The sequence below is a fragment of the Hemibagrus wyckioides genome, linkage group LG09, assembly GCF_019097595.1.
Source record: "Hemibagrus wyckioides isolate EC202008001 linkage group LG09, SWU_Hwy_1.0, whole genome shotgun sequence".
NCBI lineage: Eukaryota > Metazoa > Chordata > Actinopteri > Siluriformes > Bagridae > Hemibagrus > Hemibagrus wyckioides.
Window position 1 is genome coordinate 28,155,657 of NC_080718.1, and position 25,620 is coordinate 28,181,276.

General features: G+C 41.6%; 2 protein-coding genes across 5 annotated transcripts in view; both read left to right on the top strand.

The window, feature by feature from the left end:
* zgc:154055 (uncharacterized protein LOC556036 homolog) overlaps positions 1-5,128 on the top strand; it is a 14,216-nt gene extending 9,088 nt beyond the window's left edge. For 2 of the 4 annotated variants that reach the window (XM_058399975.1, XM_058399974.1), the window contains exons 6-11: positions 295-512; positions 878-1,039; positions 1,830-1,971; positions 2,743-2,963; positions 3,720-3,871; positions 4,508-5,121. In XM_058399975.1, coding sequence (XP_058255958.1) covers positions 295-512; positions 878-1,039; positions 1,830-1,971; positions 2,743-2,963; positions 3,720-3,871; positions 4,508-4,692 — 1,080 coding nt within the window. In that variant the 3' untranslated portion in view covers positions 4,693-5,121. Of the gene's footprint in view, positions 1-294; positions 513-877; positions 1,040-1,829; positions 1,972-2,742; positions 2,964-3,719; positions 3,872-4,507 lie in introns of all 4 variants that reach the window. The other 2 variants (XM_058399972.1, XM_058399973.1) reach the window with 2 other exon arrangements.
* A 4,069-nt stretch (positions 5,129-9,197) lies between these two features.
* Positions 9,198-23,673, top strand: tdh2 (L-threonine dehydrogenase 2). Its single transcript, XM_058399786.1, has 8 exons — positions 9,198-9,354; positions 11,534-11,576; positions 17,724-17,794; positions 19,822-19,971; positions 20,565-20,737; positions 20,819-20,909; positions 20,998-21,267; positions 22,646-23,673. Exons 1-8 carry the CDS (start codon positions 9,198-9,200, stop codon positions 22,789-22,791), a joined length of 1,101 nt encoding a protein of 366 aa, XP_058255769.1. The 3' UTR covers positions 22,792-23,673.
* The last annotated feature ends 1,947 nt before the right edge of the window (positions 23,674-25,620 follow it).

Here is a 25,620-nt window from a genome sequence, read left to right on the forward strand (position 1 = left end):
GCTCAAACTGCTGAAGAAGTTAATGCTGGTTCTGATAGAAAGAGGTCAGAATACACAGTGCAGGACGGGTCAGGGCTGTTTTGGCAGCAAAAAAGGGGGACCAACACAATATTAGGCAGGTGGGCATAATGTTATGGCTGATCAGCATACAAGTGTGAAAATGTTTCACACTTATATGTATAAATGCTTATAAAAGCTATTTAGGTGTTAGATAAGAAGGTCTGGGTGTACAGTCATGTGCAGGTTATAACAGTTTATACATAATGATTAATTGAAGCTGTAATGGGTTTCCAGGTGATCATGCGGAGCAGCCAGCCCATGACAGGAGCCAATAGGAAGCGCTGTAGGGAGGACGAGCTCCTCCTACAGACAGCCATTAACGAATCAGAGCTGGGTTACATCATAGACACGCGCTCCGCCCAGCAAGCCCAGCAGGCCAGGATGACCGGCGGGGGCTTCGAGTCTAAATCCTGCTATCGACCCTGGAAGAGATTACACAGACACATGGAGAGGTGTGTGTTATTTACACAAGCATGTAAGGAGTGTGTGTATGCTGTATATGTGCCAAGTGCTAGGTCAATAATTAACTCACCCAGTCTCACCCAAATGATGATCAGGTTCCCTTCTGAGCCTGGTTCCTCTCAAGGTTTCTTCCTCAGATCATCTATACTATACTTCTGTAAAGTGGCTTTGAGACTGGACAGAAAGTGCTGGACAAATAAATTGAAAGTGTTTCAATTTTCAATAAATTGAAAGTGTTTCTCTTTTGAGTGTTTTGCAGGAAGTACGGGTCAATGAAAAGGTTCTTGAGTATGGATCTGTAGTGATCAGGTTCAAATGTGTGTGTGTGTGTGTGTGTGTGTGTGTATGTTTTCAGAGGTAAGGTGTTACAGGAGAGTTTAATAAAGCTGGTCGAAGCATGCGTGGACTCGTCTCACAATATGGACCGCTGGCTGAGTAAGCTGGAGAACTCCAAATGGCTGTCTCACGTCCACAGCGCGCTGTCCACCGCCGGACTCGTGGCCGAGTGTGTAGAGAGGTGAGATCTCCAACAAGACTCTTACAGCAACGAGTAACAGTTAGAGCTGGCTTACAGCACTGTACAACGATATATTGATGAATATATTAATTTATTATAACGGGTTAATACGTAAAATATAATAGATCACACATTCAGACCAATCAGAGTCTGACTGTCCTGCACAGAGTCCTGACCTCAACCACATAGAACACCTTTGGGATGAATTAGAGTGGACACTGAGAGCCAGACCTTCTCGTCCAACATCAGTGCCTGACCTCACAAATGTGCTTCTATAGGAATGGTCAAAAATTCCCATAAACACACTCCTAAACCTTGTGGAAAGCCTTCCCAGAAGAGTTGAAGCTGTTCTAGCTGTAAAGGGCGGGACAACTCCATATTACATTCATGTGCATGTAAAGGCAGACGTCCCAAAACTTTTGGTCTGCCTCACAGTCTCCACTCTAATTCATCCCAAAGGTGTTCTATGGGGTTGAGGTCAGGACTCTGTGCAGGCCAGTCAAGTTCCTCCACACCAAACTCTCTCGTCCATGTCTTTATGGACCTTGCTTTGGTCACTGGTGTACAGTCATGTTGGAACAGGAAGGGGTCATCCCCAAACTGTTCCCACAAAGAGCATGAAATTGTCCAAAATGTCTTGGTATGCTGACCCAGAGCAGCTTTAGTGTTTCACTTTTAAATATCTTTTCCAATTGTGAAGTCAGATATGTATAGACTGTTCATTCATGATGTTTGCTGGTGTTATATCTCTATTGCTCTGGCCTGCCTATTTGTGTTGTGGTTATTTTAGGGATGGTCACTCAGTGTTGGTTCATGGCTCTGAGGGAACAGATAGCACGCTGCTGGTGACGTCACTCGCTCAGCTCATCATGGACCCTGAGTGCAGAACGTTCACAGGCTTCCTCTGTCTGCTGGAGAGGGAGTGGGTACAGGTGAGGCACTGTGTATGTGTGTGTGTGTGTGTGTGTGTGTGTGTGGTGTACAGACTCCTCCAGTTTCATCTCTGTCTAACTCAGTCTATACTAAAAGGAAAACACACATGCACTTTATGAGCAAAAGTATGTGCACCCCTGACCTTCACACTTCACTTCTGGAAGGCTTTAAACTGGATGTTGGATTGTGTCTATGGGGATTAGTGGATATCCATTCAGCTACAAGATCATTAGTGAGATCAGACTCAGGATGTTGAGGAGACTCCAGGTCCAGTTCATCCCATAGGTGGTCAGTGGGGTCGAGTCCGTTCTATATAATCGCGTCCTTCTGATTTTGTGAGAACATGTACACTATATTGCCAAAAGTTTTGGGACACCCCTCCAAATCATTGAGTTCAGGTGTTGTGTTTCAGGGGTTGGGCTCGGCCCCTTAGTTCCAGTGAAAGGAACTCTTAATGCTTCAGCTTCATACCAAGACATTTTAGACAATTTCATGCTCTTTGTGGGAACAGTTTGGGGATGACCCCTTCCTGTTCCAACATGACTGTACACCAGTGACCAAAGCAAGGTCCATAAAGACATGGATGAGTGAGTTTGGTGTGGAGGAACTTGACTGGGTCCTGACCTCACCCTGATAGAACACCTTTGGGATGAATTAGAGCAGAGACTGTGAGGTGTGATGGTCAGGGGTGTACATACCTACATTTACACCACATCTCCATATGGCACTCAACATATTCTTACACGTTTGATTCACTAACTATGTACCAGGCAGGTCACCCGTTTCAGCAGCGCTGTGCCCACTCCGCCTACTCTCACGCCCGGCTGAAGTACGAGTGTCCGTCCTTCCTGCTGCTGCTGGACTGTGTGTGGCAGATCATGCGTCAGTTCCCTTTGGCAATGGAGTTCAGTGAGGCTCTGCTGCTCAGACTGGCGCAGGAAGCCTATGCCTCCGACTACGGGACCTTCCTCTGCAACAACGAACACGAGCGGTGAGACAGACCTTCATAAACACCTCAGACGATTTATCTCTTAGATATCATCCGTTAGTTAGCGGACAGAACCCTGACCCTTTAGGTCAAGCAGTCTGTTCAGCTTTAATAACAATGCAGTTTCTAAAACAACAAGACTCACACCGCTGTCGAATTCTGGATTCTGATTGGTCGGAAGGTTTGATTAGTTTTCTATACAGATCACTGATGTGGTGAAGGTAAAGGTTTCTGTAGGTTTCTGATACATTTAAGGAAGGAGTCTCCTGGGCCAGTGTTTTGTAAAAGTCAGAGGTAAAGCTGTAACTTTTTACTGAAGACGTTTTCCGACATCTTCAGGACAGACGTTTCTCTGTAACATGACAAGCTTCTGGATTTTTTAATATTATCTGTGCAAGAGAGAGAAAAAATAGAGGCTGAGTCGGACAAATGATTGTGTACAACTGCTTTACAGCTGTTTCATGGGAGTTCCATCACATTAAAACATAATTCTAAATACATTTATTTTTATAATATGTGTATTTAATGGATCAGATTGACGATGTGGTATAGCGAGGAAATAAACATGGTGAAAATTAAACTGTTTTAAATAATAGGCCTAATTTATATTTAAAAAATCAGCTTAGCATGTGAAGAAAAATATTTTTAATTGTTCTGCTTTTAATAAAAAAGTCTCTCAACACAAAGCAGTTAGAAGTCTCTAGGCTACAAACACTACAAATATGTTAATAATTATTTTTTACTTTTTTGTTTTTTCAGACACACGTTGCACGTGAAGGAAAACACACACTGCCTGTTCCGGTTTCTGTTGCAGTGTTCTGATAGAGAGCAGTACATTAACCCTGTGTATGAACACACACAGCTCACCATCTGGCCTTCAGTCCAGCCGCAGTCTCTCCAGCTGTGGAACGGTGAGCGGACACCACACCACATACGGTCACTCAAAATAACAAATTTAAAAACATAATAAAAATATTTTAAATAAAATAACAAATAAAAATAAATTCTAAATCACAGTAACAAATTTAAAAACAAAATAACAAATAAAAAAAAATCCAAAAACACGGTAACAAATTTTAAAAAATAACAAATTAAAAAGCAAAGTAACAAATGTAAAAACAATAACAAAAAAAATAATAAAATAACAAATAAAAATAAATTCTAAATCACAGTAACAAATTTAAAAACACAATAACAAATTTTAAAAAATAACAAATTTAAAAGCAAAATAACAATTCTAGAATTGAAAAAAAAATTCTTAAAAACAAAAAAAAACCACAATTCAGACAAACAATTCAGGAAAAAGTAGGTATAGTTTGTGAGTCCCAGGTCCACCAAGCTGCCACTGCTGGGCCCCTGAGTAAGGCCCCTAACCCTCCATTCCTCAGTTGTATAAAATGAGATAAAAGTGGCTCTGGATAAAGGAGTCTATCAAATGCTAGAAATGTAATGTACTTAATATTGGCACTTTCCTGCTAATGAATCATGACTTTGTGTTAGATTCTCAAGCCATCTTCAGTGTTTCATTTGTGTGTGTGTGTGTGTAGGACTCTTCCTCAGGTGGACAGAACACACTCAGATGATGGACGAGGCCCGAGAGGAGATCAGGACTCTGGTCAAAGTCCACAGGAGAGAGAGGATCAGCAGCGATGAAGCCACACACACACATCTCACACACCGAGACGCTCTCACGGTTCTCGAAAACTACATGGACGAGCTGACCATCCTGTGACCATCCACTCTCCACCTCCTCGCTCTGTTCATGTCCTGCTCACCTCGTCTGTTTACAGTTTACCTCCATGCCACTGTAAAAAAATATTTGATTTCTCAGTGACTCCTTTTAGATTTGAAGATTATCGATGGGAAATGAAACCTGAAACCCTTTTTTCCATGCTCAGGGATCTTCCTGTTAGCCGAGACAGGAACAGGAAGCTACGAACGTCACGTTTCGGGTTCGCGCACATCATCATTTTTAATATTCCCCAGTGTTACCCTCAGGTTGGACTTTATGTAGGCTGTTTATAGTACTGTGAATTTCTATCTGAATTAAAGGCTTTTACACACCTGAAATATTCTCCCTGTGTGATTAAACAGAATCCTGGGTTTATGTAGTTAGAGGTTATAAACTCCAGTTAAACAGAATCCTGGGTTTATGTAGTTAGAGGTTATAAACTCCAGTTAAACAGAATCCTGGGTTTATGTAGTTGGAGGTTATAAACTCCAGTTAAACAGAATCCTGGGTTTATGTAATTAGAGGTTATAAACTCCAGTTAAACAGAATCCTGGGTTTATGTAGTTGGAGGTTATAAACTCCAGTTAAACAGAATCCTGGGTTTATGTAATTAGAGGTTATAAACTCCAGTTAAACAGAATCCTGGGTTTATGTAGTTAGAGGTTATAAACTCCAGTTAAACAGAATCCTGGGTTTATGTAGTTGGAGGTTTCACACTGCTCCTCCTTTCCCCTGGGGTTAACACTGAATCCTGGCTCTTCAGAATCTGCCCTTGTTCCACACTCTACATTCCTAACCCCTGCTGCAACCTTCTGCTTATTTACATATTAATGAATCGACAATCCTGATTGGAGAAATCTATTGACCACTTTAAACAATGACTCGTCTCACACTTTCACGATTGTCGTCTAGTCGACCAGCCGTTCTTTCGTTGACATCCAACTTCCACTAATTTTTCACTCGGTTCCTTAAATACCTGACTCTCGTCCAGTTTGTCCTGAACAGACTTTTTCTGACCATAACTATTAAAAATAAAATGCTCCAGTTTTCTCTCACCATCTGACATTTTTTTTATTTTTCCCTCAAATTCTGTAGCTACTATTTACACAATAGGTATGTATAAAGCACGTGATGCACACTGGTCAGTCTCTGATCGTGTCTGTTGCTTAGAAACTAGCCCTCACGTTTCGATACTGCTTCAGAGCAGGGTTTCATAACCTCATGGGGAAAAAAGGTGTCTAAATTACATGTGTGAAAAGTTTACAGTGATGAAGATCACATGATTAACGATGTTTTGTGAGCAGATCGACTTTACACGACGTTAATCTGTAACAGATCATGATTAAAAACGACGACTGAATGACTTTAAGTCCAGATTTATTCTTTCTTTCTGACCTTTGAGGATTGTTTTTATGATAATTTTAAGGTTTGTTAGTGTGGAGTGCTAACATTGAAATATATGTACATACACTGTGTTGCCAAAAGTATTGGGACGTTTGCCTTTACATGCACATGGATGTAATATGGAGTTGTCCCGCCCTTTGCAACTATATATTCTGGGAAGGCTTTCCACAAGGTTTAGGAGTGTGTTTATGGGGATTTTTGACCGTTCCTCTAGAAGCGTATTTGTGAGGTCAGGCACTGATGTTGGATGAGAAGGTCTGGCTCACAGTGTCCACTCTAATTCATCCTAAAGGTGTTCTATGGGGTTGAGGTCAGGACTCTGTGCAGGCCAGTCAAGTTCCTCCACACCAAACTCACTCATCCATGTCTTTATGGACCTTGCTTTGGTCACTGGTGTACAGTCATGTTGGAACAGGAAGGGGTCAGCCCCAAACTGTTCCCACAAAGAGCATGAAATTGCCCAAAATGTCTTGGTATGAAGCTGAAGCATTAAGAGTTCCTTTCACTGGAACTAAGGGGCCGAACCCAACCCCTGAAAAACAACACCTGAACTCAATGATTTGGAGGGGTGTCCCAATACTTTTGGCGATATAGTGTATGTGTGTGTATAATTTAGAAAAGTTGCTGGTGAATGTGAACAAACCCACAGCATGTATCATGAGATAAAGACTAGAGAATAACGCTGAACATTGCTGGGAAAGTTTCTTTTGTGTTGTTTGTTTCTAACTGCGATCCCAAAACTATTAAAATCTGATCAACTCGATAGACAATGTAACCTTAGCAATCTTTATCACTAGCCTCCAGTCATTAGCTAATTTATGCTAGGTGGCTAAATTTCCCACAACGTGAACTGTCGGCATGTTCCCACGTGCAAAGCATATGTTCATGGAATTTAAACACACACACACACACACACAGGAACAGTGAGAAAGCTTAGCATTTTTACAAGGTTAATATGCCACACTAGGTGTGTGTGCGCGTGCGTGTGTGTGCGCGCACGCGCGTGCTTCACTACAAAAAAAGCGGTCCAGTTTGTTGTCAGTTATGTAACGGTTGTAACGGTACAGAAAAGCTGAATGCTGATTGGTTAAAACTGGGCTCTCGAGCGCGAGCTGCGTAACGGTAATTATTTAAAACGACAGTTATTAAAGTGGGTTTTTTTGTTGTCACGCCATCTTGTGGCTGATTATAAAATGGCGACCAAAAAAACAATAATAAATACATTTAGCGTGCTAAAATTAAATATATTAAAAAATATAAAAACATAAACAATAATTCAAGAAAAATATATTTGTATACTTGTATATTTATTTGTCTATGTTTGTGTGTTTGTGTAGTTTCACAGTAAAAAGGGCCAGCTCAGCTGAACTCCACCATTATAATGAAAGTGAGCAGCAGTCAGCAGGTTTTTAGTTCTTTGTCCCCTCTGAAGCATTTGGGTGGAAGTTGCAGTCCGTATGGAACGATCACCGAGCAGAGACACGGCTTTAAAAACTACATTTCCCAGAGACACGCCCAGTGATGTTCCTATGCACTGATCCGCGACTGATCACCTCTTAATCTCTTCATTCTAAACCTCTAAACAACCGAAAATCCTCCTGCTGCCATCCTCCTCCATCAGCAGGAACACACAGGTCTTTATTCTCACAGTCTCGCTTTAACCTGCAGTGTTGAAGACCTCAGAACAGGTAGAAAACTGAACTTTCTTTTGCTTTAAAATGTGACTTTAATCAAAGCCTCGATCCTGATTCACACTGTTTAGCTCTTCACTCTAGTACGAAATGAACAAATACTAAAGTATGGAATTAACACCTTGACAATCGTGTGACGTCATAAAGCATTGTTGAAATTACTCACAGTGTTAAATGAACATGTGTTACACGAACAAATTCATACTACGTTCCTGAATAAACACTTATTGATCTCATATAACACCAAAATTGTTTTAAATTGACACCATAAGTGTTGAACTAACTCTTAAGGTTTTTATTTAAGCTTAATATGTTTACAGATCCATATTACACGTTTAAGACGACTTATATTGTACATATAGTGTTGTAAAGTGTTTATTTAGGCCTGATTAATTTACACATTTGTATTACAGTATTGAATTAACATGCATAGTCTTGAAATGAGTGTTGAAATGACCCTTATAGTGCTAAATGAGCATGAAAAACACTCTTACAGTGTTTATTTCAGCTCGTTTAACTCATATAGTATTGAAACTAATCTTGAAATTACTCTTATGGTGTTAAATGAACACCTGAAGTGTTGAACTAACAGATCTTGGTGTTAATTTAAGTCTAATGCGTACAAAAATCCATAACATGCCTAGTATTGTTGTTGAATTTATTCTTATAGTGTTCAATTAATGCCTTAACCTCTGTCTGATGTGTACAAAAATGTGTATTAGTGTTAAATTTATTCATATAGTATTGAAATTAGTGTTGAAATGACTCTTATAGTTACATTAAATGTGTTGTAAAGTGTTTCTTGAAGCCTGAGGTGTTTAGCATTACTGTGTCACTCTGCAGGTCCTAATTAAACTAAACTAAACACACTTAAGTGTTGAATTAACACCCAGTCTACCAAATTACCCCATCCTTGGAGGGTTGGGGTCAGAGCACAGGGTCAGCCATGATGCAGTGTCCCTATTGCAGGGGAGGGTTAACAGCCTTGCTCCTGGGCCCAACGGTGGCAGCTTGGCGGTGCTGGGGCTGGAACCCTGATCTTCCAGTCAGACCCAGACCCTTAACCCCTTGAGCTACCATTATCCCAGCAGAGTGTAACTCATAGAGGGTTCTTTTAGCTCTAGCTTTATTTATCAGGCTAAACACTGGGTTAATTAAGATTGGGTTACATATGTTAATTAAATATTATAGTTGTTAAATGGTGTAGCAGTGTTTTAATTCTTTGATTATAGTGTTGTTATTAACGAGTACATTAACTAGTAATATAAGACTATGTAGTCTTTAATAAAGAATTTCAGCTTGATTCAGAGTGTTTATTGTTTATTATTGGTTAGCATCAAACTACACTACTAGCATCGTGTAGGTGTTTAATCGTTGAACTGAAGTGTTCAATTTTGGTTTTAGTCGAATATGAAGATGTGCGCACGAGCTTCAGCATTTTTCCGCTCGCTGTGTCGGTCCAGTCCTCTTCATCGGACCATGAGTTGGTCACCCAGACAAATCAGCTGCTGGAAAAGTCCTGAGTCTTCAGATCGTCCATCAGACTCTCCTCGAGTCCTGATCACCGGTACGTCACTGAGCACAGAGGTCTTCCTCGTTAAACTCAATACTTATGATTTCCACCACAGAGTGGTTGGATTCTGGATTCTGATTGGTCAGAAGGTGGTGGTTTGTTTTCTACAGATTAAAAATCATTTCATCTTTTTTTTTTGTAAAGAAACGGTTATCATTGAACGTTTACGGAAGGAGTCTCCAGTGTCAGAGTTAGAGCATTTACTGTTTTCCGACAGTGGAAGTTTTTTTTTAATGTAATTTCCAATGGTGGAATGTAACAAAGAAAATTACTCAAGCACATGAAGGTTAATCTAGCAAGCGGAAGCTAATTAATCAAACCTGTGATGCATTTCACTAAAACACACATTGCTGTGGTGTAAGAGGAATAAAACACTTCAGGATATACAGCTAAATATATATATATGTATGTATATATAATTTTATGTGGGATTGGCCTAATATTTAAATGAGCATGCTTGATTGACAGCTGTCTTATTCACTGCCTAAGCACAACATCACAATAATCAAGATAGGTCAACCTCCACATAGCAACCACTCAGTCATCAGAGGAACTTGACTGGTCTGCACAGAGTCCTGACCTCAATCCCATAGAACACCTTTGGGATGAATTAGAGTGGAGACTGTGAGCCAGACCTTCTCGTCCAACATCAGTGCCTGACCTCACAAATAGACTTCTAGAGGAATGGTCAAAACTTCCCATAAACACACTCCTAAACCTTGTGGAAAGCCTTCCCAGAAGAGTTGAAGCTGTTCTAGCTGTAAAGGGCGGGACAACTCCATATTACATTCATGTGCATGTAAAGGCAGACGTCCCAGTTTTGGCCTGGCTCACAGTCTCCTGTGAAGTTCCTCCACACCAAACTCACTCATCCATGTCTTTATGGACCTTGCTTTGGTCACTGGTGTACAGTCATGTTGGAACAGGAAGGGGTCATCCCCAAACTGTTCCCACAAAGAGCATGAAATTGTCCAAAATGTCTTGGTATGAAGCTGAAGCATTAAGAGTTCCTTTCACTGGAACTAAGGGGCCGAGCCCAACACCTGAAAAACAACACCTGAACTCAATGATTTGGAGGGGTGTCCCAATACTTTTGGCAATATAGTGTATCATCATTTTTTTCCTTAGTATTTAGTAGTACTGTTATTCACTCACTGTTTGAAATGCTGATTATTATAAAAATGCAACAAAAACAAATAATACAAAATCACTGCTGTGGTGTAAGAGGAATAAAATACTACACTGTTACAGGAACGTACCTGACTTTCAGAGTAGTATCAGTGACTCTGCTTCATCATACTACCATGTTGTTGATTCTTTTTCTACAGCAGCATGACACGGTGTGTATGTTCCTGTCATGTCAGTCCCAGTGGGCGGGGTTTAACCCTTAAGCACGCAACATAATGTGGTGTTGAGTAAAAACAATGCATCTGAACGCAGCATTATACACCGCTACACACTGCACAACAGCAGCTTTTGTCTCCGCTGTGGAACAGGATCATCTCTGAGAGAACCTTCACACAGTGCCACATTGTGTTGTGTTTGTACACGGGTTAAAGCAGCCATCGGGACTAACGTGTAAAGAGTAAAGTCGCGTGACACGCTGCTGCAGGACAATAAACAACAGGCTGTGTGAAGTTACAGCTTTACCCCTGATTCTGGAGACTCCTTCCTCTAACATGACATTCACCATATCGACCATTTAATCCATCCTTGTGGACGAGCTGTTACCATAGAAACCATAACGTATGAGAATGAGAGAATTAATCTGAAATAAACCTGTGATTGCAGATACACTTCTTCTTCAACACCTTCTGACCAATCAGCAATCAGCTCTCTCTCCCTGTCTCACTCACTCTCTCTGTCTGTGTCTTTCTCTGTATGTGTTTCTCTCTCTGTCTGTATGTTTCTCTCTCTCTCTCTCTCTCTCTCTCTCTCTCTGACTGTGTGTCTCTCTCTCTCTGACTGTGTCTCTCTTTCTCTCTGACTGTCTCTGTCTCTCTCTCTCTCTATCTCTCTGACTGTCTCTCTGATGGTCTCTCTCTCTCTCTCTCTCGCTCTCTCTCTCTCTCTCTCTGTCTGTCTGTCTCTCTCTCTGACTGTGTCTCTCTCTCTCTGACTGTTTCTCTGATGGTCTCTCTCTCTCTCTCTCTCTCTCTCTCTGTGTTTAAAGGTGGACTCGGGCAGCTCGGGGTTGGACTGGCACAGATGTTGAGGTGTGTATGTGGGAGAGTTTGTTTTTGTGTTTGTTTTTGCATTTAGCACTGGATTAATCTACATCACTCCTGCAGAGTACACCCATCTATTCTCCAGTCTAGTCCCATGTAAACCCCAGTTAAAAAAACAAATTGTATTAGGGAAAAACTCTAATGCTAATTCAGCTAAACTTTAACCAAACTGAGTGGGTGTGGCCTAATATTCAGATGAGCATGGTTGATTGACAGCTCTCTGTCTGAGACGCTATATAAACACAGTGTCATAATAATCTGGACTGGTCAGCCTCCACGTAGCAACCACTCTGTCATACAGTTACACAGTTAGCTGTCACTTTCGAGATCAGTGTTCACACGCTACATTAGTGTTCACATGCTACATTAGTGTTCACATGCTACATTAGTGTTCACATGCTACATTAGTGTTCACACGCTACATTAGTGTTTACACGCTAGTGTTCACACGCTACATTAGTGTTCACATGCTACATTAGTGTTCACACGCTACATTAGTGTTCACACGCTACATTAGTGTTTACACGCTAGTGTTCACACGCTACATTAGTGTTCACACGCTACATTAGTGTTTACACGCTAGTGTTCACACGCTACATTAGTGTTCACACGCTACATTAGTGTTCACACGCTAGTGTTCACACGCTACATTAGTGTTCACACGCTACATTAGTGTTCACACGCTACATTAGTGTTCACACGCTACATTAGTGTTTACACGCTACATTAGTGTTCACACGCTACATTAGTGTTTACATGCTAGTGTTCACACGCTACATTAGTGTTCACACGCTACATTAGTGTTTACACGCTAGTGTTCACACGCTACATTAGTGTTCACACGCTACATTAGTGTTCACACGCTACATTAGTGTTTACACGCTACATTAGTGTTCACACGCTAGTGTTCACACGCTACATTAGTGTTCACACGCTACATTAGTGTTCACACGCTACATTAGTGTTTACACGCTACATTAGTGTTCACACGCTACATTAGTGTTCACACGCTACATTAGTGTTCACACGCTACATTAGTGTTTACACGCTAGTGTTCACACGCTACATTAGTGTTCACACGCTACATTAGTGTTCACACGCTACATTAGTGTTTACACGCTAGTGTTCACACGCTACATTAGTGTTCACACGCTACATTAGTGTCCACACGCTACATTAGTGTTCACACGCTACGTTAGTGTTTACACGCTACATTAGTGTTCACACGCTACATTAGTGTTCACACGCTACATTAGTGTTCACACGCTAGTGTTCACACGCTACATTAATGTTCACACGCTAGTGTTCACACGCTACATTAGTGTTCACACGCTACATTAGTGTTCACACGCTACATTAGTGTTCACATGCTACATTAGTGTTCACACGCTACATTAGTGTTCACACGCTACATTAGTGTTCACACGCTACATTAGTGTTCACACGCTACATTAGTGTTCACACGCTAGTGTTCACACACTACATTAGTGTTCACACGCTACATTAGTGTTCACACGCTACATTAGTGTTCACACGCTACATTAGTGTTCACAAGCTAGTGTTCACACGCTACATTAGTGTTCACACGCTAGTGTTCACATGCTACATTAGTGTTCACACGCTACATTAGTGTTCACACGCTACATTAGTGTTCACACGCTAGTGTTCACATGCTACATTAGTGTTCACATGCTACATTAGTGTTCACACGCTACATTAGTGTTCACACGCTACATTAGTGTTCACACGCTAGTGTTCACACGCTACATTAGTGTTCACACGCTACATTAGTGTTCACACGCTAGTGTTCACACGCTACATTAGTGTTCACACGCTACATTAGTGTTCACACGCTACATTAGTGTTCACACGCTACATTAGTGTTCACACGCTAGTGTTCACACGCTACATTAGTGTTCACACGCTACATTAGTGTTCACACGCTACATTAGTGTTCACACGCTACATTAGTGTTCACACGCTACATTAGTGTTCACACACTACATTAGTGTTCACACGCTACATTAGTGTTCACACACTACATTAGTGTTCACACGCTAGTGTTCAGCCGCTACATTAGTGTTCACACGCTACATTAGTGTTCACACGCTAGTGTTCACACGCTACATTAGTGTTCACACGCTACATTAGTGTTTACACGCTACATTAGTGTTCACATGCTACATTAGTGTTTACACGCTACATTAGTGTTCACACGCTACATTAGTGTTTACACGCTACATTAGTGTTCACACGCTACATTATTGTTCACGCGCTAGTGTTCACGCTCTACATTAGTGTTCACACGCTACATTAGTGTTTACATGCTACATTAGTGTTCACACGCTACATTAGTGTTTACACGCTAGTGTTCACACGCTACATTAGTGTTCACACGCTACATTATTGTTCACGCGCTACATTAGTGTTTACACGCTACATTAGTGTTCACAGCGCTACATTAGTGTTCACGCTCTACATTAGTGTTCACACGCTACATTAGTGTTTACATGCTACATTAGTGTTCACACGCTACATTAGTGTTTACACGCTACATTAGTGTTCACACGCTACATTAGTGTTTACACGCGCTAGTGTTCACACGCTACATTAGTGTTCACACGCTACATTAGTGTTCACACGCTACATTAGTGTTCACGCTCTACATTAGTGTTCACGCTCTACATTAGTGTTCACACGCTACATTAGTGTTCACACGCTACATTAGTGTTCACACGCTACATTAGTGTTTACACGCTACATTAGTGTTCACACGCTACATTAGTGTTCACACGCTACATTAGTGTTCACACGCTACATTAGTGTTTACACGCTACATTAGTGTTCACACGCTACATTAGTGTTCACACGCTACATTAGTGTTTACACGCTACATTAGTGTTCACACGCTACATTAGTGTTTACACGCTACATTAGTGTTCACACACTAGTGTTCACACGCTACATTAGTGTTCACACGCTAGTGTTCACACGCTACATTAGTGTTCACACGCTACATTAGTGTTCACACGCTAGTGTTCACATGCTACATTAGTGTTCACACGCTACATTAGTGTTCACACGCTACATTAGTGTTCACACGCTAGTGTTCACACGCTACATTAGTGTTCACACGCTACATTAGTGTTCACACGCTACATTAGTGTTCACACGCTACATTAGTGTTCACACGCTACATTAGTGTTCACACGCTACATTAGTGTTTACACGCTACATTAGTGTTCACATGCTACATTAGTGTTTACACGCTACATTAGTGTTCACACGCTACATTAGTGTTCACACGCTACATTAGTGTTCACACGCTAGTGTTCACATGCTACATTAGTGTTCACATGCTACATTAGTGTTCACATGCTACATTAGTGTTCACATGCTACATTAGTGTTCACACGCTACATTAGTGTTCACACGCTACATTAGTGTTCACACGCTAGTGTTCACACGCTACATTAGTGTTCACACGCTAGTGTTCACATGCTACATTAGTGTTCACATGCTACATTAGTGTTCACACGCTACATTAGTGTTCACACGCTACATTAGTGTTCACACGCTACATTAGTGTTCACACGCTACATTAGTGTTCACATGCTACATTAGTGTTCACACGCTACATTAGTGTTCACACGCTACATTAGTGTTCACACGCTAGTGTTCACACGCTACATTAGTGTTCACACGCTACATTAGTGTTTACACGCTACATTAGTGTTCACATGCTACATTAGTGTTTACACGCTACATTAGTGTTCACGCGCTAGTGTTCACGCTCTACATTAGTGTTCACACGCTACATTAGTGTTCACACGCTACATTAGTGTTCACACGCTACATTATTGTTCACGCGCTAGTGTTCACGCTCTACATTAGTGTTCACGCTCTACATTAGTGTTCACACGCTACATTAGTGTTCACATGCTACATTAGTGTTCACACGCTACATTAGTGTTCACACGCTACATTAGTGTTCACACGCTACATTAGTGTTCACACGCTACATTAGTGTTCACACGCTACATTAGTGTTCACACGCTACATTAGTGTTTACACGCTACATTAGTGTTTACACGCTACATTAGTGTTCACACGCTACATTAGTGTTTACACGCTACATTAGTGTTCACACGCTACATTAGTGTTCACACGCTACATTAGTGTTTACACGCTACATTAGTGTTCACACGCTACATTAGTGTTCACACGCTACATTAGTGTTCACACGCTACATTAGTGTTTACACGCTACATTAGTGTTCACACGCTACATTAGTGTTTACACGCTACATTAGTGTTCACACGCTACATTAGTGTTTACACGCTACATTAGTGTTCACACGCTACATTAGTGTTCACACGCTACATTATTGTTCACGCGCTAGTGTTCACGCTCTACATTAGTGTTCACACGCTACATTAGTGTTTACACGCTACATTAGTGTTCACACGCTACATTAGTGTTCACACGCTACATTAGTGTTCACACGCTACATTAGTGTTTACACGCTACATTAGTGTTCACACGCTACATTAGTGTTTACACGCTACATTAGTGTTTACACGCTACATTAGTGTTCACACGCTACATTAGTGTTTACACGCTACATTAGTGTTCACACACTACATTAGTGTTCACACGCTACATTAGTGTTTACACACTACATTAGTGTTTACACGCTACATTAGTGTTTACACACTACATTAGTGTTCACACGCTACATTAGTGTTTACACGCTACATTAGTGTTCACACGCTACATTAGTGTTTACACGCTACATTAGTGTTCACACGCTACATTAGTGTTTACACGCTAGTGTTCACACGCTACATTAGTGTTCACACGCTACATTATTGTTCACGCGCTAGTGTTCACGCTCTACATTAGTGTTCACACGCTACATTAGTGTTCACATGCTACATTAGTGTTCACATGCTACATTAGTTTACATTAGTTAAACATGCTACATTAGTTTACACGCTACATTAGTGTTCACACACTAGTGTTCACACGCTACATTAGTGTTTACACGCTACATTAGTGTTCACACACTAGTGTTCACACGCTACATTAGTGTTCACACGCTACATTAGTGTTCACACGCTACATTAGTGTTTACACGCTACATTAGTGTTTACACGCTACATTAGTGTTCACACACTAGTGTTCACACGCTACATTAGTGTTTACACGCTACATTAGTGTTCACACACTAGTGTTCACACGCTACATTAGTGTTTACACGCTACATTAGTGTTCACACGCTACATTAGTGTTCACACGCTACATTAGTGTGTACACGCTACATTAGTGTTCACACGCTACATTAGTGTTTACACGCTACATTAGTGTGTACACGCTACATTAGTGTTCACACGCTACATTAGTGTTTACACGCTACATTAGCTTTCACTCACAAGGTTAAGATAACTTTTACACGCTATATTAGGGGTTAGTGTTTATTTGATAGGTTAGATTTCACTGATTAGCTTAGTTTTCAATTTCTATGTTAGCTTTCACCCTATAGGTTAGCTTTCACTCTTTAGGTTATCATCCACTCTGTAGGTTAGCATCCACTCTATAGGTTAGCATCCACTCTGTAGGTTAGCATCCACTCTCTAGGTTAGCATCCACTCTCTAGGTTAGCATCCACGCTCTAGGTTAGCTTTCACTCTATAGGTTAGGTTTCACTCTGTAGGTTAGCATCCACTCTCTAAGTTAGCATCCACTCTATAGTTTAGCATCCACTCTGTAGGTTAGCATCCACTCTGTAGGTTAGCATCCACTCTCTAGGTTAGCATCCACTCTCTAGGTTAGCATCCACGCTCTAGGTTAGCTTTCACTCTATAGGTTAGCTTTCACTCTATAGTTTAGCATCCACTCTCTAGGTTAGCTTTCACTCTGTAGATTAGCATCCACTCTCTAGGTTAGCTTTTCTTTGCTTGATTTGGTAATATCTGTGATTAGATTAGCTTTCAGTCTTTAAAATAGCTTTCACTTTCTAGATTAGTTTTCATCTAATTAATAAACCAGAAAGTAAACAGATAAACACTCAAACTAAAATGCACTCAGTCTAAAGGCCTTTTTTTTTCAATTTCTGTATCTTTCTGATCTTAGGCAGCAGTTTGGGCGAGAAAACGTGATCCTGTCTGATATCAAGAAGCCTTCAGCCGAAGTGTATGACATGGGTACACAAATCTATTGTCTAGATTCAGTGTAAAATGTTCTGTGTGTTCTCACTGTGGAACGTGTTCAGGTCTCTTCATCTACACTGATGTTCTGTGTGTTCTCACTGTGGAACGTGTTCAGGTCTCTTCATCTACACTGATGTTCTGTGTGTTCTCACTGTGGAACGTGTTCAGGTCTCTTCATCTACACTGATGTTCTGTGTGTTCTCACTGTGGAACGTGTTCAGGTCTCTTCATCTACACTGATGTTCTGTGTGTTCTCACTGTGGAACGTGTTCAGGTCTCTTCATCTACACTGATGTTCTGTGTGTTCTCACTGTGGAACGTGTTCAGGTCTCTTCATCTACACTGATGTTCTGTGTGTTCTCACTGTGGAACGTGTTCAGGTCTCTTCATCTACACTGATGTTCTGTGTGTTCTCACTGTGGAACGTGTTCAGGTCTCTTCATCTACACTGATGTTCTGTGTGTTCTCACTGTGGAACGTGTTCAGGTCTCTTCATCTACACTGATGTTCTGTGTGTTCTCACTGTGGAACGTGTTCAGGTCTCTTCATCTACACTGATGTTCTGTGTGTTCTCACTGTGGAACGTGTTCAGGTCTCTTCATCTACACTGATGTTCTGTGTGTTCTCACTGTGGAACGTGTTCAGGTCTCTTCATCTACACTGATGTTCTGTGTGTTCTCACTGTGGAACGTGTTCAGGTCTCTTCATCTACACTGATGTTCTGTGTGTTCTCACTGTGGAACGTGTTCAGGTCTCTTCATCTACACTGATGTTCTGTGTGTTCTCACTGTGGAACGTGTTCAGGTCTCTTCATCTACACTGATGCTCTGTGTGTTCTCACTGTGGAACGTGTTCAGGTCTCTTCATCTACACTGATGTTCTGTGTGTTCTCACTGTGGAACGTGTTCAGGTCTCTTCATCTACACTGATGTTCTGTGTGTTCTCACTGTGGAACGTGTTCAGGTCTCTTCATCTACACTGATGTTCTGTGTGTTCTCTGTGGAACGTGTTCAGGTCTCTTCATCTACACTGATGTTCTGTGTGTTCTCACTGTGGAACATGTTCAGGTCTCTTCATCTACACTGATGTTCTGTGTGTTCTCACTGTGGAACGTGTTCAGGTCCCTTCGTCTACACTGATGTTCTGTGTGTTCTCACTGTGGAACGTGTTCAGGTCTCTTCATCTACACTGATGTTCTGTGTGTTCTCACTGTGGAACGTGTTCAGGTCTCTTCATCTACACTGATGTTCTGTGTGTTCTCACTGTGGAACGTGTTCAGGTCTCTTCATCTACACTGATGTTCTGTGTGTTCTCACTGTGGAACGTGTTCAGGTCTCTTCATCTACACTGATGTTCTGTGTGTTCTCACTGTGGAACGTGTTCAGGTCTCTTCATCTACACTGATGTTCTGTGTGTTCTCACTGTGGAACGTGTTCAGGTCCCTTCGTCTACACTGATGTTCTGTGTGTTCTCACTGTGGAACGTGTTCAGGTCTCTTCATCTACACTGATGTTCTGTGTGTTCTCACTGTGGAACGTGTTCAGGTCTCTTCATCTACACTGATGTTCTGTGTGTTCTCACTGTGGAACGTGTTCAGGTCTCTTCATCTACACTGATGTTCTGTGTGTTCTCACTGTGGAACATGTTCAGGTCTCTTCATCTACACTGATGTTCTGTGTGTTCTCACTGTGGAACGTGTTCAGGTCCCTTCGTCTACACTGATGTTCTGTGTGTTCTCACTGTGGAACATGTTCAGGTCTCTTCATCTACACTGATGTTCTGTGTGTTCTCACTGTGGAACGTGTTCAGGTCTCTTCATCTACACTGATGTTCTGTGTGTTCTCACTGTGGAACGTGTTCAGGTCTCTTCATCTACACTGATGTTCTGTGTGTTCTCACTGTGGAACGTGTTCAGGTCTCTTCATCTACACTGATGTTCTGTGTGTTCTCACTGTGGAACGTGTTCAGGTCTCTTCATCTACACTGATGTTCTGTGTGTTCTCACTGTGGAACGTGTTCAGGTCCCTTCGTCTATGCTGATGTTCTGGATTATAAGAACCTGCGTGAGCTGGTGGTGAACAACGGCATCAACTGGCTGGTGCATTACAGCGCAATGCTCAGTGCTGTGGGAGAAACCAACTTTCAGCTGTCCAGAGCCATCAACATCACAGGTTCTCCTCTATCTCTCTATTTTCTCCTCTCTTCTCTCCTTCTATTCTCTCTTCCTATCTTCTTCTATTCTCTTCTTCTCTATTCTCTCCTCCTCTATTCCTCTATTCTCTCCTTCTAGTTTCTCCTCCTCTATTCTTTCTTCCTCGATTTCTCTAGTCTCTCCTCTTCTATTCTTTCTTCCTCGATTTCTCTATTCTCTCCTCTCTTCCTCTATTCTCTCCTCCTCTATTCTTGTATTCTCACCTTCTAGTCTCTCCTCCTCTATTCCTCTATTCCCTCCTCCTCTATTCTCTCCTCCTCTATTCTCTCCTCCTCTATTCTTCTAGTCTCTCCTCCTCTATTCCTCTATTCCCTCCTCCTCTATTCTCTCCTCCTCTATTCTCTCCTCCTCTATTCTTCTATTCTCTCCTCCTCTATTCCTCTATTCTCTCCTCCTTCTATTCTCTTCTCCTTTATTCCTCTATTCTCCCCTCCTCTATTCTCTCCTTCTCTATTCTGTCTTCCTTTTTTCCTCTATTCTCTCCTTCTCTAGTCCTCTATTTTCTCCTCATCTTGTCTTTTTCTTCTCTTCATCTTCTCCTCATCTTCTCAGGGCTGCATAACGTATTAGATCTAGCTCTGGAGAACTCCATGCGTCTCTTTGTCCCCAGCACCATTGGAGCGTTTGGCCCCTCCTCTCCAAGAGACCCCGCCCCCGATCTCTGCATCCAGAGGCCTCGCACCATTTACGGCGTTTCTAAAGTCCACGCTGAGCTCATGGGCGAGGTCAGCTTTTCATATCACACTTTTATTTTCTTTATCCTGAGAAAAAATGTTACCATTATCTGTTGATCTGTTGGCTTTTAGTATCACCACCATAAACACGGCTTGGACTTTCGCTGTCTGCGTTATCCTGGAGTTATCTCCTCCTACACACACCCTGGGGGAGGCACCACAGGTAAAATTAGAACCCGGACTAGACTTTGACCAGGAACTCTGGAGTATAAGGTGCTTCAGTAACTTTCTCACTCTCTTGCTTCCTACAGACTACGCGGTCCAGATCTTCCACGATGCTCTCAGCACCGGACACCACGAGTGCTACCTGCATCCAAAGACACGCCTACCCATGATGCACATCTCCGACTGCCACCGGGCTACGGTGGAGTTCATGCAGGCTCCTGAATGTCAGCTCTATCTGCGCACCTACAACATCGCCGCCATTAGCTTCACACCTGAGGAGGTGGTGGAGGAGATCCGCAAACACCTTCCTCACCTAAGTGTCACCTACAAACCAGACCCGATCCGCCAGAACATCGGTACCAACCAATCCAAATGCAGTGGGACATTAAAGTGATAGATGTGAAAAATGTGAAATGGATGGATGAGATGTTGTACTCTTTAGTAGCGTTTCAGATAAGTAGCTGGATGGACAAATGTATGGATGTGATGATGGATGGATGGATAATACATGGATATGTACACAGATTCGTGGTTTGTCAGAAAATGAAAAAAGTACATGGATGGATGGAATGAAGGATGTTCTGATGTTTGGATTGTCAGATTCTTGAAAAAATGGATGGAGAAAAAAGAGCATTGATTGTCAGATGGATGACTGGATGGATATAAATTAGTGGTTGGATAGAAAGATGAAGGGATGTTCAGACAGATTGGTAACTGGCTGGATGGAGGGATGGATGTGATGATGGATGGATGGATGGAGGGATAATACATGGATATGTACATAGATGTGTGGTTGGAAAGAAAATGAAAAAAGTGCATGGATAGATGGATGACGGAATGGACTGATAGATGGGTGGCAGGATGGATGGATGAGATGTATTCTTCAGTAGCTTTTTGGATAAGTAGATGAATGGACAAGTCTATGGAGGGAGGGATGGATAAATGGATGATGGAATGAAGGATGTTCTGAGGTTTAGATTGTTAGTTTCTTGGATAAAATGGGTGGATAATATAGAGCATTGGTTGTCAGATGGATGACTGGATAGATTAATAAAAAATGGTAAATTTGTGTATGGATAGATAGATAAAGGAATGTTCAGATAGATGGGTAGCTGGCTGCCTGGATGGATGGATGGATGGATGGATGGATGGATGGAATAAAGAAAGAATTTATGTATGGACTGTAAGATTCTTGGATCAAATGAACAGATAAAATAGTCCATAGTTGAACGGATTGTCCGATGGAGGACGGGATGGATGAATGAAAAATGATAAATGAGTGGATAGATAGATGGATGGAAGAAAGACTGGATGTATGGATAAAATAGTGCACAGATCAATGGATTGTCTGATGGATGATTGGAAATGGTAAATAAGTTAATGGATAGATGGATGAAGGAGTAGACAGAAAGATGGATAGCTGGTTTGTTGGATGGATGGATGGATGGATGGATGGATGGATGGCTGGAATAAAGAAAGGACTGAAGCTTGGATTGTTGCATGAATGGATGGACAAAATGGTGCATAGATGAATGGATTGTTGGGTGATTAATCGGGGAGAGATGGATGAATGGCTGTCTTGCATGATGGATGGATGAAAAAGGGGGAATTAGTTTAAGGATAGATGGATAAAGGAATGGACAGATGGATGGATGGATAAACACATAGTTACTTTTGATATCTGTTGATATTCTGTGAATGCTCATTGACTGGTGTGTGTGTGTGTGTGTGTAGCAGACAGCTGGCCCATGCGTTTTGATGACTCTAACGCTCGGAAAGACTGGGGCTGGGAGCCGGCATTTGGTCTTCCAGAGCTTGTCACGGACATGCTGAGTGACCTCCAGAACAAGAGAGTGACCACGGACCTGGGCGTTAGCTAGCAGCTTCATCACACCACCACCACGCTGCTGATGACTTTAAAACACAGAATATTTTATTCCTTTACAAAATGCAGGCATCTGCTCAGGATCAACACTGTGTGCATCACATTAGATAGAGAGGTGTAGCTTGAGAAGTCATAGAGAAGCCAAAGCAGCCTTCTTTCTGGGATGATGAAGGAGTTTAGTGCAGTATAGCGCATTAACTTCTGAAGTTTATACATTCTGTGGCTTTTTAAAGATTTTAGAAGTGTCCAAACCCAAATCAGTGGACTTCCTGATGGACGGAAGGATGACAGAAAGCTCGAGAAGACAAACCCGAGTTATCTGTAGCATGTTTTCCTCTTACTGAAACTATAGGAGACAGCATAGAAATATAAATGTAAATCTAGGCTACAAGGTGAAGGAAAAAGGCAGGATGCAGGAGGGATGAAGAGGTGAAGTGTGCTTTGTGTCAATACTGAGAACATCTACATCAACATCTGGTTTAAACCTGAATGGTGTCAGAATAGTGTGTGAGTAGTGTGACAAACAGCACATGTAAGGAAAATGAAAATGTGAGTGAGCTGCTTCTAAAATTAGCCCAAAGAGGTGCAAGATAAAGGGGTTTGGAATACGTCCAGGGTTCGGAAATGAAACTATAGACTCTTAGAGTATAGAGGATGTAATGTTTGGAAATAAAGCTAAAGGCAAAAAGCTTATAAAAAAAGGACAAAAGAAAAGAAAATGTCTGTCTTTATCCACGGTGTGTAGATAGATTTTGGAGAAACAGACATGTTTTTGAGTTAAGCCTAAGATAGATTCATTTTGGTGACAAGCAATTATATAACGAAAAAACTATATATATTTTTTTTAAAAATACAATAAGCTTCTGTCATAATTAGCTGGGTGGGATTTTAGAGGTCATAGTGAGCCATGGAGATGAGTTTTTAATATCCAGTCATTATGTGAACTTGGACATATATGACTGTTTTATTCACATTATTGACAAAGATAATAAATAAATCATTTACTCAGTATTGTGAATTTTTTGTTATTTTTTCAAACAGAGATACACAAAAAAGTTTTTATCTGTGTTTATCCCGGTTGAATTTGGGTTTTTGTCTTGGTCTTTGTTCTCTGTGAATGGCAAAGAGATAGCCAAGTCCAATATTTAGCTATTTAGCTCCTAAACTTTGGAATAGTCTTCCTGACAGCGTTCGGGGCTCAGACACAGTCTCTCAGTTGAAACGTAGATTGAAGACTTATCTCTTTAGCCAGGCATACACTTAATACACCCCATAACCGTGTATTCCAGTACATTTGATTAGGATATATTATCATCTAGTTCTGCTAATATCATGAACAGCAGCTATGCCAATTCCTTTCCACTTGTTTCCCTTCTTCTACCCATTCTGAGGCATCTGGAGACTGTGCAAGCTCCAGTTGTGTTCCACTTCTTGAAGATTTCAGTGAGGAGAAGCCAACCCTGAGAATATCCAGAGGCATCCAGAGATGGACCAGTGCCATTTGGATTGTGCTTAATGAAGATTTCAGGCATTCGAAGAGAAGATGCGGACTTTGAGAACAACAATCAATACACAAAATAACATTCTACACATACTGTATCTGCACCACACAACTCCAAAAGACTGTATATGACTGTAGAAAGGACATTGTTCATATCACACTCTCTGATGTTTAGAATAATTTATAATCACACTCTCCGGTGTCACTCAAATGAGGATGAGGCTCCATTTTGAGTCTGGTTCCTCTCAAGTTTGCTTCCTCTTACCATCTAAGGGAGTTTTTCCTAGCCACAGTCACCTCAAGCTTGCTCACTAGGGATGATTTTGTCTAACATCTAGTCTGTGTGTGTGGGTGTCCTCCAGGTTCTTTGGTCCCTCTCAAAACATTGATTACACCCCTAGCTGTAAATACGTATATTATCAGTGGAGACACAAACGTATTCCCACCTCAGGCTCTTGTACAGGATCATTTCTGAGAAGGCTTTCCCACTAGATTTTGCACTTTGCTTTCAGACACCAAGACCATTAGTGAGATCAGGAACTGACGTTAGGTGAGGAGATCTGGGGCGCAGTCAGTGTTCCTGTTTATCCTAAAGGTGTTCATTGGGGTTAAGTAAGAGACGAGGCTTTGTGAAAGAACACTCAAGTTCTTCCACTCCATTATTACGACAGCATGTCTTGATGGAGCTGCTTTGTACACAGGGGCATTGTTATGCTGGAGCAATGTTTGGGCCTTTAGTTCCATTAAAAGGAAACTGTAATTCTGCAGCATAAGTACATATTTACACAGATCAGGCATAACATTGTGAACAGTGAGAGGTGAAGTGAATAAGACTGATGATCCCCTCATCATGGCACCTGTTAGTGGGTGGGATATATTAGGCAGCAAGTCAACATTTTGTCCTCAAAGTTGATGTTAGAAGCAGGAAAAATGGACAAGTGTAAGGATTTGAGCGAGTTTGACCAAAAGGGCCAAATTGTGATGGCTAGACCACTGGATCAGAGCATCTCCAAATCTGCAGCTCTTGTGGGGTGTTCCCGGTCTGCAGTGGTCAGTATCTATCAAAAGTGGTCCAAGGAAGGAACAGTGGTGAACCAGAGACAGGGTCATGGAGGGTCAAGGGTCATTGATGCACGTGGGGAGAGAAGGCTGGCCCATGAGATCCGATCCTACAGACGAGCTACTGTTGATCAAACTGCTGAAGAAGTTAATGCTGGTTCTGATAGAAAGGGGTCAGAATACACAGTGCAGGACGGGTCAGGGCTGTTTTAGCAGCAAAAGGAGGGGGACCAACAGAATATTAGGCAGGTGGTCATAATGTTA